The 19,111-nt window shown below is 31.8% G+C and overlaps 1 protein-coding gene and 1 long non-coding RNA gene across 3 annotated transcripts in view; both read right to left on the reverse strand.

Annotated features, from left to right (window-relative positions):
* LOC118204479 (uncharacterized) overlaps positions 1-10,339 on the reverse strand; it is a 51,430-nt gene extending 41,091 nt beyond the window's left edge. The window contains exons 1-2 of the mRNA XM_085826270.1: positions 10,318-10,339; positions 9,918-10,094 (exon numbers count right to left, since the gene is read on the reverse strand). Of these exons, the coding sequence (XP_085682396.1) occupies positions 9,918-10,094; positions 10,318-10,339 (199 nt within the window). The remainder of the gene's footprint in view (positions 1-9,917; positions 10,095-10,317) is intronic.
* Positions 10,340-12,262: 1,923 nt separating this feature from the next.
* On the reverse strand, positions 12,263-17,641 carry LOC146993895 (uncharacterized). Of its 2 annotated transcripts, none has more exons than XR_015043921.1 (4): positions 15,524-15,560; positions 14,804-14,902; positions 13,668-13,766; positions 12,263-12,401 (listed from the first exon to the last, which is right to left on the reverse strand). It is a non-coding gene; the product is annotated as an uncharacterized LOC146993895 (long non-coding RNA). The 2 variants fall into 2 exon arrangements; XR_015043922.1 differs by lacking the exons at positions 13,668-13,766; positions 14,804-14,902 and adding exons at positions 16,780-16,878; positions 17,421-17,641 and having other exon boundaries at positions 12,267-12,401; positions 15,524-15,622.
* Between the last annotated feature and the right edge of the window lie 1,470 nt (positions 17,642-19,111).

Raw genomic sequence — 19,111 nt, forward strand, 5'->3', positions numbered from 1 at the left:
CTTCAGGATCTCCAGATACTTGGCTAGCTCCCTATATGAGTATAGCGAGAGTAAATAATCAAGAAATGCCTGTACTCCGAGATACTGGCTCCACTATCGATCTGATCGGATGGGACCAAGTAACACATCAGATGCTTCTAGGAGAGACAGTGTGGGTTAAGCAGCCGCTAGATTTACATTCCTTGTGTTTACCCTTGGCTCGAATTGAATTAGAGGGAGAGGACTTTGGGAAAGTCATTACTAAAGCCGCAGTGATTAGCTCCGACCTGAATCAAGAATATTATCTGCTGGGAAATCGAACAGCCCGATTGATAGAACAGAATAAAATGCAGCCCCATAAAATCAATGCTGTTATGACTCGCAGTCAAACGAAAGCTTGCAGCAGGAAAGAAAATTCCCCTAGCCAAGGTCCAGAGAACAAAGAAGTTGAGCGCCCCGCGGTGCGAATGAATGACGAGGAGGAGGGTGAAATTTTCCCCGTCCAGTCAGCTAACGTCCGAGGCAAAGAAAGGGTGAAGTGTCCTTACCGTTCGGAGAACAGGTCAAGAAATGGACAAATCAAGATAACAAAAGCGGTCATTAACCCACGAAGTGCATGGACTTCTTTAGATTTACGAAGAAAGCGAAACATTTCTAAGAAAAAAACGCTGGTCCGTCAGGACGAATTTTTGTCTGGAATCCCGGAAGAAAGAACTCGGAAAGAAAGAAGTGCAGGAAGACCACCGGAGCGTTTCCATTCACGATGTGCTGTTCGGAAATCTGAAACTGAACATCGAAATCGAACAGATCACTGGCAAAGTAGTTTTCAAGATAGAAACACAAAATATTTAGCCGTAAGTGGGAAACCCACAGACATAATGAAAGCTCATAGGTGCGAAAATGCACCAAATAAATTGAGATTTTATCTGAATTAGGTACCAATAGGAGCCGACAACTTGTTTTGAGTACAATAATTTTTTGTTTGTTTTGTTTATTGTAGTACTTTGTATTTGTATATTGAGTGTTGATCCTTTTAGAATTACTTAGGATTTATTGTGTTCCTTAGCTTTATAGTACAGTTGCAACCTTATAACTTTGAGGTAGTTTACTGCCCAGGCAAATTGAATAAAAATGCTGATGGGCTGAGTCGTTTCGAATTGGGCGAAACATAAGAGTGTAAAGAGGTGATCATGCCAGTTTCTTATCTGAATAAGTATTTTGTATACAGTAAAAGTGTAATATAAGAATATATCATCAATTATTTTGTCCCTTTGTTAAGAATATTTGTGATGTGTATATGTATATATATATGTGTGTGATTCTGATTTTAAAGATCCTATTAATTCTCTCCTCTAAAGTTAATGCCTTATTGACTTATATGTGAACTTTTCAATAGTGACATTACTAGTACTGTTATTAATCAATGTAGCTATGTTCCTGTAAAGGTGTGTTTAAAAGTGTTATCGAGAGAACAGTTTATTTCGTGTCATTTTTTAAATTAGTGAAATGATGAGGAGAACTTTCCTCTTCGTTTCAACTCGAGAAAAGTTCTTCCGAAGGGGGAAGGAATCTATAGCTGTAACGTAGTCAGCTATTTTCCCACAGGCTCCCACGAAGTCTGGGAAAAGGAGACTTAAAATGGGCGTCAGATGACCACCCTGATGACACTTACGAATTCTTGAGGTCGAACATGACCCCCAACAAAGTGCGGAAAGCATATTGTTTTACGAAAGGAGAAAACTTTCATACAAGTTCTCACGGGTTGTGGAGTGTCCATTGTGTGTATGCGATAGACTGTCGCCAACTGCCTGTTTCTCGAAATAATTTAGATAGACCTCCCAAAAAGACGTTCTGAATTTTCCCATGGAAAATCTCAGTTTCTCAGGCTGTCAAGACAGTATCTGAGAACAAATCAGCGCCTGTTAACCAATGGAGAGATGCTCCGAAAAAGACGTTTAGTGAATCACTGTAGCAGACGCACAAGACACGCCCAGAAAACCTGGACATAAAAACAGTGAGTGAAAATAATTAGAGAGATTAGTCTGAAGAATACACAGTCGTTGCGTAGAGAAGAGAGAGCCTTTCTCTTGTATTTTACGGCTCATCCCGAGTCGCTACTAAGCTCTGTCAAGAGCGGAAAAAGAAACTCTCAAAGAAGCGTAGCCGGACTTTTTCTCCGCTACCTCTGTTTGGACTTTGTTTGAACTCAAGTGATTATCGTTTCCTATTGTAAACGGACTATTTTGCTTAGCAAATTTTGCTAAGCAGTTGAACTTACCTTAAAATTCAACTTGTGTAATTTAACACTTACCTTTATTTTATTTACACTACCCAAAATAAAAATCTGACTGTTCTCAAATCGCTACAAATGTTAATATAACTACTTGTATACGAACTGAGGTAATGCCGCTTCTGAGAGATGCAAATTTGATGAATTTTCTGTTTTTCGGATTATTTCAAGAGCAAATGATTAAGCTCAAAATTAAGGAATTATATAATTCCTTAATTTTGAGTACAAATAAAAATAAGATTTCTGCTGAAATAAAGATTTTAAATAATATTTTGAAAATTTCAAGCTGTCCAGTTTACGATCTGTACATGTAATTAAACATTTGTGAACAATGCACTGTTAGTGACTACTAGTTCTGAATGAAACTGTGATAAATGATGATGAAATTAATTTAATAAGATACATATCTTGGGTAATTAAAAATTTTTAATGGAGCTAATGTAATTTCGCAACTAAATTTAGGAATGGAGGAGTGGCATCTTGGTAATTTAAATGGACTTTTTCAAAGAAATCTTCTAAACAAAATGTTAACTATTTGCTATAATCACAAGCAAACCAAAAGTAGGATTTTTGTGCAAATTTTGTGTTCTGCATTTTTGAGATTTTTCATTCTTCACCACCTAAAATACACACATATATATATATATTGTATTTGAGTATATATCATTATATATATTTCGCACGTATTTGAGCGCTACCTTGAAGAGAATTTATATGAGTGTTGTTTATCGTTAAAACCACTGTCTTGTTTTTCCCAAGTAACAATTGAACCTAGTAAACAAATTTAAAATCTGCCATATTAAAATTATTAGCAAAAAACAAAAGAAGTGTTAAAATCATGCTAATTTTCTAAATAACGAATTGTAGAATCACAACGCAAATAAACATGTACAGGTTTATGCGGCTAAGTGTAAATTAAAATTTTTTTTAAAATCGGAACAGATTTCATATTTAATTTTGTTCCTTTTATAATTTCTTATTACGTTTCGCTTTCTTACATTTTGCAACATGAAATCCAACACCAAAGTTATAAGGTATTTCTCCCACTTCCCTAGCGTGCCTTCGTGGTGTAACGGTAGCACGCTGGGCCGGTCTTCCAGAGGTCCGTGGTTCGATTCCCGGCGAGGGCGGTTGCTAATGTTTTGTCTCTTCAGCTTCCAAAAATCCTAATGTCTCTACAAAGTTACCAAATTTTTATAAACAGCATAGCAACATATATTTTGAATTTCCGACAAAATGTCAAGTGTTAGCATATATTTTTCTACATTTTGCAGCTTTCTCATTTTATCATATCGATGTTCATATTTTCTTTGTATTTTTATCTTTAACTTTTGGCTTGCTGAATATTATGTATTCAATAATCGCACTTACGCCACATGAAATTCAAGAGGAAAATTCCGACATGTATTACGAACGGCATTAGTTTAGAATTCTTGTGCATTAAGTATTGCCATATATTTTTTTATATTTGTTATGTTATTTTTATTATTAGCATGAAATAAAAGGAACTTTAGACCTGAAGGGCTATTATTCTCAAAACGGGATTTTGCGTCGTTTCACGTTCTGCGTTAATTCACTTTTAAAACTGCGGCCACCAAATATTACCGCCATCTATTATGTTTACAGAAATTAATAGTGAAGAATCTGCATGAATGCTTGAATGTATCTCGCACTGTGAGAAAACAATGGTACCTAGATCCATCCAATTTTGAATAACGTAGTCCTCTAACTAATCATGGGAACTTGGAGGCCTGAATTTTAAATTTGGAGTTTGTTTTATTACCTGTTTCAAATTTTGTAAAAGTTTAACAAAGTTTTGATTAAGAAACTCAACGATTTCAAAGCGAGCAATGGCAGATAAAAAAAGCATTTTTATCTCCAACGCATGAGACTGTGTATCAAAAATTCCAAAGACATGCTGTTTTCAAATATTTTGTGATATTTAAGTTGAATTGAATTTTGTGTGGTTTATTATGTTATTGAATATGTGAATTTTATCCGTAAGTTCGAAGAACAGGATATGTTGTAAGTAAAAGTAATACACCAAACGTTACAAAAACGCCTTTTCGGGCGTAATATAAAAGCTTTCAGATTTTCTTTTTATATTTCTTTACTATTTGATAATTTTTTATTTATAGGCGTTCATGTTCATAATGATGATTACATGAAAGTTACCTGAGTATTTCATTCATCTGGAGGCAATTATGCGACTCTTTTTTGTGTTAATTTGTAACATTTTCCTCATTTTTTGCTTTTATCGATGCAAACAGAATTTTTGCGAACTTATCGTTCATTAATTTTTTGGATCAATTATGTAACTAATCTTATTCAAATATTTTTAATTATATGAAATTTTAATTCCCACTTTCTTCCACAGATTAACCATGCAGAATGTCATGGCTATACAGCACTGATTACTGCTATAAGAGTGGCTAAATCGAAAGCAGCAAGAGTTCCAGTACCTCAAAATTCTTTCCATGTAGTTTTGTGAATAAAGTTGATATAACGTGGATGTGATGTTAATGCTCTTGAACGCCATCACGGAAGAATTGCTTTACATTTTGCAGTTCTTGTAGAACATGAAATTTTAGTGCGGAAACGTGTCTTTTCTGGAAGTGACATAGACCGTTGTGACCATTACGGCTATGGTTCATTATACTACGCATGCAAAACTGGAAATAAAAAAATTGTTGATTTACTCATCAACTTTGGCGCCGATTTGCGCATGCATGATTGGAAAAGTTTTTTAAGCAGTTTCGATTCTGAATTCAGAAGGGATCAGCTGATGCTCTATTATCTTATTCATAAATCGAAGCACTGTTTTACCTTAGAAAACATGTGCTATATGACAATTAGAAAAAACGCCAGAAATTTGGAAAACGAATGCCACTTATCTCGAATTGCCTCCACTCTTGGTAAAACGCCTGCAACTTAGAGACTGATGGAAATATGTAATATCATGTTATTGGAATATATGTATAACGCCTGCAACTTAGAGACTGATGGAAATATGTAATATCATGTTATTGGAATATATGTATAACGCCTGCAACTTAGAGACTGATGGAAATATGTAATATCATGTTATTGGAATATATGTATAAGTAAGATTTAAAAGACTGGACTTCTTACGGTATGTGTAATTATGTATATATTATGAGGATTAAAATTTAATAAAAAGAAAAAAAAAAAATCCTCACAGTCCATTGTCTTTTTTTCTCCACTAGTTTCTTGTACATACTATTTTGCTTTATTGTAAAATGATTCTGGCAAAAAATGAAATTTTGCAGCTTTTTTATCCTAGAAACAGATTTAAGTGAACTCCAACAGTAAAGCTGTGATCTAGTTTTCACAGAACACCTCAACAGACTCTTTCATTTATAACGTAATTTCTTTATCCTTTCCGTACACCTTCGTGCTGTTAAAACCTCAATGACTACCTCTTTGGCCGAATTTTGAATTTGTTTTAGACAGACAACTGCCTTGAGGGTTGAGCTCTGGAACAATGAAGGAGAAAAAAATTGATTTTATTGCCTAGGTATATGCATAACTAAATATATCTAAGAGTAGGACACACACAGATACGTTTCATTATTTGTATTCAAATCAAGGAGTGCATAAAATTAAGCATTCAACAAAATGTCTTTTTTAAACATGGATGTATGTTTGCGACACAGGCATTTTCATATCCGTTCGCAAAAGAGCTACCATTTTTGAAAGTTTTAAGGATACTGTTGCATACATTATAATCAAATTAACTTGAAAAAAAATAAGAAAAATTCAGAAACAATGTTATGGATTTAAAAAATAAATTATTGTCGTTTGCTTCTTTTATAATTTCGAAATTTTGCTTTCTTAATTATTATTTAATGTGATTTCTTATAAATCATAGTGCCACAAAAAATTTCACTCCTTAGAAATGCAAGGAATTATCATGATTTCTACAGAATTATTTATTGATAATTATGATTTTGCTCACTGATTTAATGCTTTCAAATGTCAATCAATGGCAGATTTTTGCGTTGATCACTATTCAAACTGCTGTCACCAAATATTATCGCCGTGTATTATACTTAAAGGAACTAAATAATAAATAATCTGCATAAATGTATGAATGTTTCTCTTTTTGTGCAAAAGTAACTCTAATCACATGCTCTTTATTTCAGCAGCAAAATCCCAAAATATAAATTTTAAAAGACTGCTATTGCAATTATGGAACAAAATTGAAGCATCAAGCAAGATTTGCAGGGCTTCTTCACAGCAGAACTCTTTCGTACAATTCAAGGTTTTCCTGGATTTATTTCTGGGATAACTTAAAAAAAAATAAGTAATAATTTAGAATATCATAAAGTCATCAAATAAAGTAAAGATAAAAAGCTTTCTCGAAACAAATCTGCATCGAAGTGGCATTAGGATGTATTTGGATTAGACGAAATATTTTCTGATTTATAAATCTTTCAGCTTAATATTTTAATTACACAAACTGCTGAGATAATATTTCAAGTTTTTTTAACACTAATATACTGAAATTACCTGAATATTTTTTATTTTCTTATGAATTATTATTATTTCTTTTTTTTTTTAGAATCTGTCAAGTTGTTGACTGTAAAATCGCCGGCATACGTTTTTGAGAAGACCGACGACAAAGGATACACCGCGTTAGACATTGCCTGCCAATATAGCTGTCCAGAAATTGTCCAGTTCCTGTTGTCACAAGGCAGTAGTGTCATCTTGTTCCAAGATTTCCCAAGATCGGGTCCCCTATTGAATGCTGTCCATAATAAAGTAGAATATGAAATACCAATTACAAAGCTGCTTTTGTACGCTGGAGCTAATTTAATTTATATTTCGGGATTTTGCTGCTGAAGTTTACGTAGCGTAAGTTAAAAAAATTGTGATATTTAAGAAACCAAATTTAACATGCAAAAGGTTAAAACAAAAAGACTAGAAAATTTCTATGCCATTTTAGTAAGAAAACAGAACGTCAATATGACGAACTGAGAGAAATGAAAAAAGTAGAAAGCTATATTCAAAGACTCAACGTTGTATTGGGAATTCTAAGCATATACTGTTATTCTGTTTTTAAACATTTTGTCATTTTGCTGTTATTTTATGTGGTGCAAGTGCGAAGAAAGCGATAGTTAATAATAAAGCAAAAAACACATACTAGATTGTGTAGCAGAAGCGAGTCTTAAGAACAGATTGGTAATCTGCGATGTGCAGCGTTAGTATAAAAGACCTGAACAGGTATAATCTGAATTAACGCTTAAATCTGAAACTTATCCTTTTATTCCTTTTTTCTGTTTTGCAAAAAGAACTTCCAATCCGTTCTTCCGGAATTAAATCAAATTCTTAATTTCATATATTTTAATTTTGCAGCAAAAGAAAAATTTTCCAATTCTGTTCTACATTTTAACGCAGTGATTAACATGTAAATTTGTACATATTTATTTTCTTTGTTGTTCCATAATTCATTAGTAAGACAATTAACATGACTTTATCGGTTGAGTTTACTCCTGGCTATTTTGCTAATATTTTCATTATTTCAAATTTCTTTAGAAGGTTTTATGTCGTCGTTTGAACGGTGAAAAACGAAAGCCTTCGAATTACTACACAAAATATTTGTCCAAAAACTACTTTTGGCTTGACTTATAATGATGTAGCTAACATTTTATTTAGAACATTTATTCGAAAAGGTGCTATTTCTAAGAGTAGTTGTGAAATTACATTAGTTCCATTAAAGTATTATCCAAAATATTCTCATCTCTAAAACGGATTCTCCCAATTACATTTTGGCAAGAACTCAAAACTAATATTATGCTAAAACTTAAAGATTTTTTAGAGTAATAACGGCGTAATATATTCAGAATAGGCATGATGATACCGTATTTTCCTGTGTATTCTTTCTTTTGTAGAATGTTCAATGATAAGTATATAAAACAAATTTGATACGCATAACTTGTTTATAAGTTAATAATATTTTAAACTAAACCATATTCTTTATAGTAACAGTATTTACAGAGCTTCACATTTAACACATAACTGGTTTTATTATCTTGTAGATTTTCTCTTACAAACAGAAATCCCTGCACTAAAGAAATGCACATCAGAGGAAGAGACTACTGTATTGATTGGGAAAAATATTAATTCATTAGCAAGAAAAAATGACTTCTACTTGCTCTGAATATGACTTATGCAAATTTTTGGTGTTGTAGTAATGTCCGAAAAAAGGTTTATATTATTTAAAATGAATACTCAATATTTATCATTAAAACATACTGATTTGGTTTTGTTACTTACGTTTGCCCCAGCGTCCAAAAGCAGCTTTGTAATTGGTATTTCATATTCTACTTTATTATGGACAGCATTCAATAGGGGACGCGATTTTAGGAAATCTTGGAACAAGATGACACTACTGCCTTATGACAACAGGAACTGGACAATTTCTGGACAGCTATATTGGCAGGCAATGTTTAACGCAGTGTATCCTCTGTCGTCGGTCTCCTCAAAAACATATGCCGGCGATTTTACAGTCAACAACTTGACAGATTCTAAAAAAATAATAATAATAATAATAAATTCATAAGAAAATAAAAAATATTCAGGTAATTTCAGTATATTAGTGTTAAAAAAAGTTGAAATATTATCTCAGCAGTTTGCGTAATTAAAATTTTAAGCTGAAAGATTTATAAATCAGAAAATATTTCGTCTAATCCAAATACATCCTAATGCCGCTTTGATGCAGATTTGTTTCGAGAAAGCTTTTTATCTTTACTTTATTTGATGACTTTTTGATATTCTAAATTATTACTCATTTTTTTTTTTTTAAGTTATCCCAGAAATAAATCCAGGAAAACCTTGAATTGTACGAAAGAGTTCTGCTGTGAAGAAGCCCTGCAAATCTTGCTTGATGCTTCAATTTTGTTCCATAATTGCAATAGCAGTCTTTTAAAATTTATCTTTTCCCTTGCCTTGTGGGTTACCATCCATTAAGAATAAAATTTATTTTGGAAGGTTTCCTAATTTTTATGTTAATTTTATCTGGAACTTTTCTTACATTTGAAATTTTTTTTTTTTTTTTTTAATTTTTTTTAACCATTCGCAGGGAAAGCGGAAAGTGAAGGAAATACCGAGGAGTAAAAGGTATGACTCTGAAGAAAGGTAAGTTACATCTCTCATTTCTTTTCGACTAAATGACATCCTTATGAATTCCCTAGAGTTCCGAAACGAAAACATGCTATCAATGATTGAAAATGTGCTTCCAGAATATGGATGGGGATAGGGCAGTCAGCCCAGAAGACCCTCGAAACAAAGAAATTACTTCTGTGATGGTTTGGAGATAAAACAGGAAACCAAATTGTCCAACCAGATGTGAAAGTTTACCGAACATGCAGAGTTGAGCGATGTAACCGCTTCGTTTCTTTTATTTCTGAGATTTTCGATCGTATTTTTTAATGAATATATTGTAATGCAATTAACATTTAATTAAATATACTTCTCACAAATTGTTAATAAGTTTAAATAAGCTTAATTAAACAGCAATTTCTTAATGACTATAAATATACTTTCCTAAAGACTAGTATATAATTACTCTTCTATTCTGCAAATGAGAAAAATAGTAAACAAATTTAAAATGTCTTGCAATTACCTGAAGAGTTTTCTTCATACGCAATATGGAGTGCTTTTCGTCCGTGTCTGTTTACGCTTGTGATGTCGGCGCCCTTGTCTAGGAGCAATCTAATTAACTCATCATCTGAAATCTTGGCTGCCAGATGAAGAACATTCCCTAAGGTATCTTTAAAATTAAAATGGGGCAACGAAAAGTCTGAAAATAAAAATTACCTAAACTGAAAAATTCTGGGAAGTATGTAGATACAAATATATAGAAGAAAGTGAATAAATACACTGGAGAAAAATTCTTCTCGTACATTCAAGAAAGTACGTAAATACATATAATTATCAAAAGGGCACTCTTAATAAGGTACCATTGTTGAAATCTCGGGAGGATTATCTTACACAATATTATATTAGAAAGGATAATTTTATACCTTTTCTTTTAATGTTTGTCATAAAGGTTAACAACGAACATTTAATAAAAATGTGCAAAAGTATTAGTGCACTTTACTCTTGTGAAAAAAGCTCGTTTTCTCTCCCCAAATGAAAAATGGAAACAAATTCAGAGGTAGAATGTTGTATCATATCCATCTATTATCTCTTAAGACAAATAAACTGATGAAAATGTTTCCATATCTTCATACGTGCTCTGAATATCAGCGGTAACATCTGCTCAGAAATAATGAATTCTGATATCCAGTAAGACTGCCTCTGAGAATAAAATCTAGACAGATTTCGGTTGATCTTTACATTATGGTAACTTGGCGTTTTTTTGGCGAAAATTTGGCGACCAACTCTCCTACAGCAACCCTCTATTTTTTTTTTCCCCGCCGCCATTTTGTCTTCACGAAGTAAAGACGTGTTTCTTTTCTTTTTATCTACTGAACACTTCTTCCAACAATCTACTAGCCGAATCACACTTATGCTAGAAATTTTATCTAACAAAACTGCTTAATCATGACAAATATTCACTGCAAAATTGGGAAAAAGTGCACAATACCATACTCCTTACGCGTTTTTCAAAATAACACATACACATAAACCATGTACACGCCGACTTATTTTTACTTAAAAAAAACATCCCAGAATTGCACGAAAATGGCATTGCGCACACTCTTCACTATATCCATGTACACTGCTTTTTTCTCATAAATTAGAAAAATTTCACGAAAATACATGACAATTTTCTCAATCTTTAAACCCGGTAAAAAGAACATATATGAAATTTACCTGATTGTGAAAAAGTATTTACCCTTTCCAAATATGAACATTTCCACGTATAAAATAAATAAAATATCCAAAAACTTTTACCTCTAAATCATCTATTATATTATAAACGTCACCAACGAATTCATACCGCAACCATTACAAATACTTGGTGTCAGATATTTAAATTATTTCCATGCACGTTTACTTCAACTGAAACGTATACCAAGTTCCTACAAACATAAAATTCACAAAATAACTATCATTTAATTAAAATATAATTAAATTCAAAAACACTACTTAAAATATAAATGAGCACATACATTAAATTAATAAAAATTACCTTACAATCCTAATTACTTTAAACTAAATCATTGCTAATAACAATTTCCCAATAATACCAAATTCCTTTACTTCCACCTTACATTTAGAACAATGCATAAAAATAATATCCTCAAATAATTAAAAATACTAACTTACCTAATCTTCTTCAGAATCTTGATTACATGTCCGATAAACTTTTCTTTAGTTACGGCCATGGGATCCGAAAATTCACGAACACTGTTTCACACAACACAGAATAAACCAAATACAAAATTTCCAGATTTTTCCCCGATTTCCCCCCTTTTCCGATTAAAAAACCGTAATTCGTCCATTAATATCACATGACATATCCCATGATCTCTCATTTCCCTCACACAAAATAATGCGTAATCGGAACTGAGTACTGCTCACATCACTACCAAAGTCCCAGGTAAGTAACCTTTATCGCCTCCAAAATGTCGCCAAACTACCAGTTACCATATTGTAAAGATCAACCCAGATTTCCTTGCATTTAAGACGAAATTGTTTAATAAATACTGAAACGCAAATTATTATATAATTTAGATTGATTTTTAAAAGAAATTACAAAGAACATTTTGACACAAAAAAATTTATCTCATGTGTAGAAAAGTTATTATTAAAAAAATATTCCAAACATTCTTCCATCTTTAATGATCGTATCTACTAGAAATAAAAGGGGAGCACTAAAATTAGCAAAAGTTTGCGTTTATGAACCATAGCAAAAAAAAATATATAATTTTAAATTTAGTGGTCCTCTTACAATCATTAAAAATTTAAAAATAGTGTGAACTAAAGTTACCTTGTCCGTCAGCCTTCCCTCGTATGAATAGCTTCCAAGCAGAGAGTTTAACACGACCATCCGTCACCGAAGGAAAGATGTGTTCCTTGTAGCATCGTTGTTTTAAATGGCTTCAGTCTCGGGATTCTTTAAAGCTTGTAACGCCGCGTGAACGAGATCTTTTATATCCTGCAAGAGAAAGCAGTTTAAACAAATAGTTCCCCTTTTTTGAAAAATAACCTTTTTTTGATAAAGTAGCCTACATAATTTCATGAATTTTAAACCAAGGAGAGCAAAATGAAATAGGTCACTCGCATCAGTAAATGTATAAGTTATTTTTTCTTGTTATTCTTCACACACCACTGTAGGTTTTAGTAGGTTTCGAAAAACCAAAATGCTTATTCTTTATGAGTATAACATAAATAAATAACAAATTTAATTATTCTTACTTTACTATTAATACATAATTTAAAGAGGTGGAACAATAAAATCATTTCCAGTGATATTCCATTGCTAACTGCAATAAAATACTATATCAAAGAATTCGCTTGCTTACATTTACCATGTGCAGAATGCCCAAATCTCTATTGTTATACTTGTAAAAGTGCATCAATAAGCAGTAAGGACACTCACAAAGTATATACCACTTCTTAAATAAGATATGAGGAATTCTAAGAGAATCAGAACATTGATATACATAATATAATTAATATAGATAACAAAAATATTACCTTAATTTAATTTGTAATTACGTACGCTGAATCATGATATATTCGTTTTGTATATTTAGTTCTTTCGTATCTAAAGCAATTATAGGCCACATTGGTATGAGACTCTGTAGGTCGGTTGGGTTAAGTTAACCTATTACAAACCCTTTAGCACTGTTGCACAAAGAAATTACTAGCATTAAAGTTACATTAGCAAATGTCTTCTCATGAGACGAATCTCCAGATAGTAATGCTAGATGCAATTAATATTTGTAAAATAATAAATGGCCACTGATCATGTGACCTCTACAAGGATTATTGTGACTTTGTCCTTAATCAAAAATGACAAATATGATTGAACATCAAGTTTAACCGTATGGTTATTTTTCTTAGTACACTATTGAATATCAAGATGTTTTCACATAGCGTATCCTTTTAATGGGTTGGTAACTTTTAATCTGAGAATATTTTTAACATGAACGCAGAAAAGAGAGGTATCCAGATAATTTAATTCCTTCAAGTGAACTGTTTATTAAACAAAAGTCACTTTGAAACATTATGCAATTTAAATTTAAAAAAAAAAAAAATTATACTTCTTTCCCGTCCTTTTCTAATATAAAACTTAATCATATTTAACTTCCTTTCTTACTAAAAACTTTATGATACAAATAATATTACACAAATTAAACATACATGAAACAGAACTTTTTTAATATCTTCAGAAATAAAATTTCTCAGCTTAACTTACATAGCATGCACTAGGTTTTTTGGCTAAGGGACTGACCACTGCAAACTTTCATTCTTGTATTTCAGCACAGTCAGACAGATTTTCTACATTACTATTAATCTAAAAGTTAACAGAAATTCTTCATTGATTAAGAACATTCTATCTACATTGTTTAAATACACGGAAACTTCATTGATTAAGAACATTCTATCTACATTGTTTAAATACACGGAAACTTCATTGATTAAGAACATTCTATCTACATTGTTTAAATACACGGAAAATTCTGTGAATAGTATTTTACAGAGCTTAACTTAAGCAATATAAAAATAATTTAGAATACATAAAAATGTATTTAACTTTAAAATAATAAATGAATAATTTAAAATATTAAATTTTAATATTTAAATATAATGAATTTTAAAAAGATTACCTATAACGGTTTTGTAATGAAATTTGTGATTGTCATAAATGTTACAGTAAATATTTTAGGAAATGAATGACATGAAATATTATAGTAACAGTCTCTCATTATTTATTAAACTCCTCATCTTTATACAGCATCGTCATCTGGAGGTTGATTTCTCTGTGCGTTTTTCAGCAAAATGTTTATCATCAGTTTAAATTTTTGGCTTGTTGTTTTAGCTATCTTTAATCAACAGAGTCACAGCATTCGGCATATCAGCTTCTGACATGATTTGATAACCGTATGATTATTTTTCTAGTTTAGTACAAAATTGCATATCAAGACGTTTTCACATTGTGTATCCTTTTATCATGTTGGTGACTTTTAATCTAAAAATATTCTTAACAGGAACGAAGTCATTAACTCGACTAGTAATGTGAAAATTTTGAAAATATAATGCTGATTTTTGTTGTTTGACTTCTGAATTAGTATTTATTCGGTGTGTTATTGTGTCTTAAAAGTCATTAAGTTTATGAAATATTATGCGATTTGAATTTTAAAAATGTATTTCTACTTTTCCCTCCTCTACGAATCTAAATTTTGCTCATATTTAATCTCCTTTCCTAATTGAAATGCTATGGAAAATAAAATTTTATGCCGCAAATAATATTATACAAATTAATTATGGACGAAGGAGAACTTTTTTAATATCTTCAAAAATAAAATTTCTTCTAAACAATGCTTAACTTACATGGCATGCACTGGGTTTTCTGGTTAAGAGACTGACCACTGCAGATTTTTGTTCTTGCATTTCGGCACAGTCAGACAGATGTTCTACATTACTATGAATCTAAAAGTAACCATAAATTATTGATTGAATAACAACACTCTATCTACATCGCTTTGAACACACAGAACATTCTACGAAGAGCATTTTACAGAGATTCACATTAGCTACATAAAAATAATCACGAAGACATGGATAAATAGACTTTGATCATGTGGCCTCTATTAGGAAAATTGTGTTTTGATTATTTAATTGCGAATGAAGGATATGAGTGAACATTAAGATGAACCCTAGGATTATTTTTCTAACTTGATGCACAATAAGACAGCACGATGCTTTCACATTTCCTATGCTTTTCCTAGGTTAGTGACTTTTAGTTTGAAACATTTCTTAATAGGAACGCATAAATGACAGGTATCCAGGAAATAACGGTCATTTATCCCTATTGTTTCGTAAACGAAAGTGACTAATTTTTTTAAACATTATGGGATTTAATTTTGCAAAAATGTTATACTCCTTTTTTAGTCTAACATTTATACATATTTAACTCCTTTCCTTAATAAAAGTGCTAGGGAAAGTAAAATTGTATGCCAACAGTAATATTACATAAAAAAATATACATGAAATTTGAACTTTCTTAATGTCTTAAGAAATGAAATTTCTTACAAACAATGCATAACTTACATGAAATGCATTATGTTTTCTGGCCAAGGGACTGACCACTGCAGATTTTTGTTCTTGTATTTCAGCACAGTCAGATAAATTTTCTACATTACAATCAATCTAGAAGTAAAGAGAAATTCTTCATTTTTTAAGAACACTATCATTTAAAGAAAACATAAAATTCTGCAAACAGTATTTTACAGAGCTTCACATTGGCACAATAAAAATAACAAAGAATACGCGAAAATTTATTTAAGGTTTAATCCTAGTATCCAGTGCACACAGGATTTGGCGACTTTATAATGAGCAGTAAAAGCGGGACATTTACGATGAGTATTCAAAGAAAATGTACAGTTAAACATAGTATATACTATCTATATAGTATATATACTATGTGTGTATAGTATACATATAGACAGACGTTCTTTGAATCATTTTTGGTGTTGGCGATAATTTTCAAAGTCGCGAAAAATCGCGCCAAGGCCGCACCGTATACTAGGATTTTACCTTTATTTAATTTTAAAAAAAAATAAATGAATAATTTTAACGCAATAAGAATATTTAAATAAAATGAGTTTAAAAAATGACCTACAATTGTCTTGTAATGTAATTTGTAATTGTTATAAATATTACAGTAAATAAGTATTTTAGTAAAAAAATGTCATGAAATAATATAGTAACATTCTCTCCTTTTAATTATTAAACTTCTCATCTTTATACATCATTGCCATTTTAGGTTGATTTCTGTCTGACGTGTTTCAGCAAAATGTTTATAAGCAGTTTCATTTTCTGTGTTGTTATTTTAGCTTCTATCAATTTTCAAGAGATTACAACATCCGGCATACCACCTTCTAACATGATTCGATAACCATATAACTATTTTTCTAGCAACTGGATATCAAGACGTGTTCACATTGCCTATCCTTTTACCGGATTGGTGAATTTAATGTGACAATATTCTTAACAGGAACACAGATATGAGAGGTATCTAAATACTTGCACTCCTTTAAGTGAATTGTTTATTAAACAGAAGCACTAATTTTTTTAAATGTTATGCAATTTAAATTTAATAAATGTTATACTAATTTTCTCTTCTTTAATTCCTTTTCCCTCCTTTTCTAATCTAAAATTTGCTGATACTTAACTTTCTTTCTTAATAAAAATGCTATAGAAAATAAAATTTTATGCCGCAAATAATATTACACAAAATAAATATACATGACACTGAGCATTCTTAATATCTTCAAAAATGAAATTTCTTAAAATGCATAACTTACATGGCATGCACTGGGTTTTCTGGCTACCGGACTAAGCACTGCAGAATATCCTTCTTGTATTTCAGCACAATCAGACAGGGTTTCTACATTACTATCAATCTAAAAGTAGACAAATTCTTCATTGATTACGAACACTCTCTCTACATCACTTTTATTAGAAACTCAATATAGCAGAGAGTGGTTACTTGCATTTTCATGGAAAATTTCCAATCCTTGTAATTTTTCCTTCCACTCAATTGTTTGTGACTAAATGAACCTTCTCCCCCTGGCATTTTTAACTTTAATCAACAAGAGACAAAAAATTATAATTTGAGATAAATTCAAATAAATTTTCTATTGAATTAATTTTATTCTCAGAGAAACATTTGCCCAAATAATTAACGGTCAAAAATATTTGTACTAGTTAAGCTTTTGCAACCATGTGCTTTGGCTAACCCTAACATAACCATGTGCCCAATTTTGGTTAAAGTAATTCTAAAAAATTTACAAATAGAATTAAATAAACAAACTAACTTAACTAGTTATTAGATTATTTATCTTCATTTCTTAATCTGGCCTGGGTCCATAACCTATTTATTAGAAACTCAAATTAGCAGAGAGTGGTTACTTGAATGCATAAGAATAAATAATACACAACATACCTGTTCGGAGTTTGGAACATAAGTGAAGTTTTATACACCGTCATAATTGAATGCAATTTAATACACAGTTGAGTGGTAGTGGTACAAATAAATGATTAAATGTTCAAAGCAAACAAACAATAACAAGAGATCAGAATCAGTATTTTGTGTGGCCACCACGCGCCGCAATAAGTGCTGCTACACGACGTGGCATGGAGTCAAACAAAGTTTGAATGTCTGACTGACAAGCGTCTAGCCCCTCAGACGCTAGTTTCCTCCTGGTTCCTCCCTGAACATCTGCGCAGATTACTGCGCATGTCGTCATTTTCCTGAAGGCGCCTCGTACTTGTATTCTTTGATTTCTCCTTAGAGATTCTTTGCCTCGTATTTACTATTTACTCTGCTCTTTGACTGCTGTGGTAGCGTGTATTCGGTGATGCAGTTGGCTAAATCGCAGAATAGGCTGCATCAGTCGATGCTGTGTTTACTTCTCTTATGCTTGGACACGCCTTTTTATGACGTAATATTGGTTACGCCTCTTCTTCAAAACAAGTTATAAGTATGCTATAGCTTCGTATTTAAAGAAAACTTATATTATATTTTAACTGAGTTGAAATAGTAGGTTTATAATGTTCTGTGCGAGATTTTTTAAATTGTAAATCTACTTTTGTGTGTAGTGTGGTATTGTTAGCATTTAGCGCAACGAATTATCTCTCACAAATGTATTATTAAGATACCAAACGACTGAAAACGATCATTAGCAAACGATTGAAAATATTGAATGCATGAATTAAAAATTATAACCGTAACTTCTGAAAATACAGAAAAGAATTCTTTTGCTTAAAGAATGTTTTGATTATTCATGAGTGTGTTTAATTCGGTGCTTACTGCAGAATGGATGAGTATTTGAATCTGGATTTCTTTTATCAGTTGGAGCGAAGAGATAAAAAATGTGTTATTGAGTGGTGTATGGAGAAAGGTTTGATTGCAATATCGTATAAGTGCCCGATTTGTGGAACAAATATGAAACTAGTAAAGCGAAAAAACCGTATAGACGGTTTTGAGTGGATGTGCAGAGTTACTGGAGGCGAATGTAGGCATCGAATTTCAAGATCAATTCGAAAGAACTCCTGGTTTGCGAAGAGTAAATTGAGCATGTGTGATGTTTTGCGAGTTACCTATATGTGGTTGGGTAAGTGCGGGAATGATTTTATACCAACGGAATTACGTATTGCTAAAAATACGGTGACAGATTGGAAAAGTTTTTGTAGAGAAATATGCATGGAGTTATGTTTGAAGGAGAATGTTAAGTTGGGTGGGGAAGGTGTCATTGTCGAAATCGACGAAAGCAAGTTTGGCAAGCAAAAGTATCATAGAGGGAAAAGAGTCGAAGGAAAATGGGTTTTTGGTTTGGTTGAGAGAGGAACAGATAAATGCGTCTTTAGAGTTGTTGAAAACAGAGGTGCCGAAACATTGCTGGAAATCATTAAAGAGAATGTTCTACCAGGATCGATTATTATATCCTATTGTTGGAAAGCGTACGACTGTCTCGAGTTCGAAAAGTATGCGCACCTGAAAGTCAATCATAGCTTGAGTTTTAAAGATCCAGAAATGTTGTGCGCAATGCCGAGTTTGTGCAATTCTGGGATGTTTTTTTAAGTGAAAATAGGTTGATGTGCACATGGGCAAAGCCAATGTGGTGCGCTATGCCG

The sequence above is a fragment of the Stegodyphus dumicola genome, chromosome 11, assembly GCF_044657685.1.
Source record: "Stegodyphus dumicola isolate Sdum_Otavi_A_Nest chromosome 11, ASM4465768v1".
NCBI lineage: Eukaryota > Metazoa > Arthropoda > Arachnida > Araneae > Eresidae > Stegodyphus > Stegodyphus dumicola.